Genomic DNA, 1,810 nt, shown 5'->3' with positions numbered 1-1,810 from the left:
TGAGGAACAATGGAGCAGGGCAGGAGATGTGTGGAGGACTTCCCTTTCAACGTGTTTTCGGTCACCCCTTACACACCCAGTACCACTGACATCCACGTGTCAGATGATGACAAGGCGGGTGCCACTCTGCTCTTCTCAGGCGTCTTCCTGGGACTGGTGGGGATCACATTCACCGTCATGGGTTGGATCAAATACCAAGGTGTATCCCACTTTGAGTGGACCCAGCTCCTTGGGCCCATCCTGCTGTCGGTTGGGGTGACGTTCATCCTGATTGCTGTGTGCAAGTTCAAAATGCTCTCCTGCCAGTTGTGCAAAGAAAATGAGGAAAGGATCCTGGACTCGGAACAAACACCAGGTGGACAATCATTTGTTTTTACTGGCATCAATCAACCCATCACCTTCCATGGGGCCACTGTGGTACAGTATATCCCTCCTCCTTATGGTTCTCAGGAGCCCATTGGGATGAACACCGCCTACCTGCAGCCAGTGGTGAACCCGTGTGGTCTTATATCCTCTGGAGGGGCAGTGGCCGCCATGCCAAGTCCTCCTCAGTACTACACCATCTACCCTCAGGATAACACTGCATTTGTTGATGATGAGGAGGACTACCCCTCTTACGTGGATGGTGGGAATGACAGGTATGGTGTGTGTGTTGGAGCGTGCTCCTGCTCTAGCTATATCAGTTATGGTCCATGGCTGTGTTTGTAAGGAAGGTGGCAGAGTGTGTAAATCTTTGCTGCCCAGGATGGTGGCATTTTGTCTGTGAGTGGCCCTCTGGGTTGTGATGCATCTGTCTTTTCTGTTGACATTCCAGGTCAAGTACTTGTGTGGAGCAGCTAGAAGAGACACAGCTGGAAGATGAGGAGTGTACCTGCTACTCTCCTCCCCCATACGAAGAAATATACTCAGTCCCTCGCTAGAGACTAAAATGCTAAGGGAGCAGTCGTTTTAGTCATTGTTACCTGACAACTGAGTTGTTCTATGCTGTGACCCTCAGAAGTTAGACAGCTGAGCCACCCAGGCAGACATTATTCAACTATTGGGGGTGGAAGGCCATGGGAAGTGGGAGGTAAAATGACTCAGCTTAACAAAAATTAGGCTGGGATGGGGAAATTCCCTTCCGGTACAGTGTCTAATTCCCTCATGTAAGAAATCCCCTGAGTAAAGTTCAGGAGCAGGAATGTCACCTGTTTATCAACTCACCCCTTTCTGTTCAGGAAGACACTGGTGTCTCAATGTTAATTAACTTCAGCAGCCAAGAGAAAGATCACCTTTCTGAGACCTCGGGGAGTTTCCATAGTGGTGAGAGTAGGGGTGGCAGGAAGCCGGGAAGCAAAAATAGGCCCAACTGGAGATTTCCCAGTGCCTGCCCTCAGCCTCAAAGGGGGACTTGCATATCCCTGAAGACTTGATTGCCATCTAGTGTCCCTTGAGGAGTTTGGGTATCTTAAGGGCAGCAATAAATAAATAAATAGAAAACAAGTTAAATTAAACAAAATAATGTCTTCTGTTAGAATAGTATTAGATAGCTAGCTAAATCACCCAAAATAAAAAATACTAGGACAATGAGGTGAACAAATCCATAAGTGATCACTGGGCCACGGTGACTCTTGGCTGCTGCTGTTCTCTTCTGCAAAGTTGAAGCTTGATGTGCGATGTACATGGCTGGGCTCTTGGTCCACCCCAGGCTGGAATCTGTGCTAGACATGAACGCACAGGGCCCAGTGGTCTCACAGCACTCACACACTTCCCTATGCACCCCTAGATGAGTTCTGTTGAATCAGACAGAGTACAGCTGCCATGTCACCAC

General features: G+C 48.7%; 1 protein-coding gene across 1 annotated transcript; it reads left to right on the top strand.

Moving 5' to 3' along the window:
* Positions 1-8: 8 nt before the first annotated feature.
* On the top strand, positions 9-920 carry TMEM174 (transmembrane protein 174). The gene is made up of 2 exons (XM_004374503.1): positions 9-638; positions 815-920. Exons 1-2 carry the CDS (start codon positions 10-12, stop codon positions 918-920), a joined length of 735 nt encoding a protein of 244 aa, XP_004374560.1. The 5' UTR covers position 9.
* The last annotated feature ends 890 nt before the right edge of the window (positions 921-1,810 follow it).

Source organism: Trichechus manatus, unplaced genomic scaffold, assembly GCF_000243295.1.
Source record: "Trichechus manatus latirostris isolate Lorelei unplaced genomic scaffold, TriManLat1.0 scaffold00029, whole genome shotgun sequence".
In the NCBI taxonomy this organism is placed as follows: Eukaryota; Metazoa; Chordata; class Mammalia; order Sirenia; family Trichechidae; genus Trichechus; species Trichechus manatus.
Note: the sequence above shows the minus strand (reverse complement) of the source record. Positions and strands in the feature narration are given on the sequence as shown.

Bases quoted from the DNA above. Each gene is read 5' to 3' on its own strand.
- TMEM174 (XM_004374503.1), top strand. From the start codon at position 10: ATGGAGCAGGGCAGGAGATGTGTGGAGGACTTCCCTTTCAACGTGTTT. The intron at 639-814 runs GTATGGTGTGTG...TTGACATTCCAG, and splicing joins GTGGATGGTGGGAATGACAG to GTCAAGTACTTGTGTGGAGC.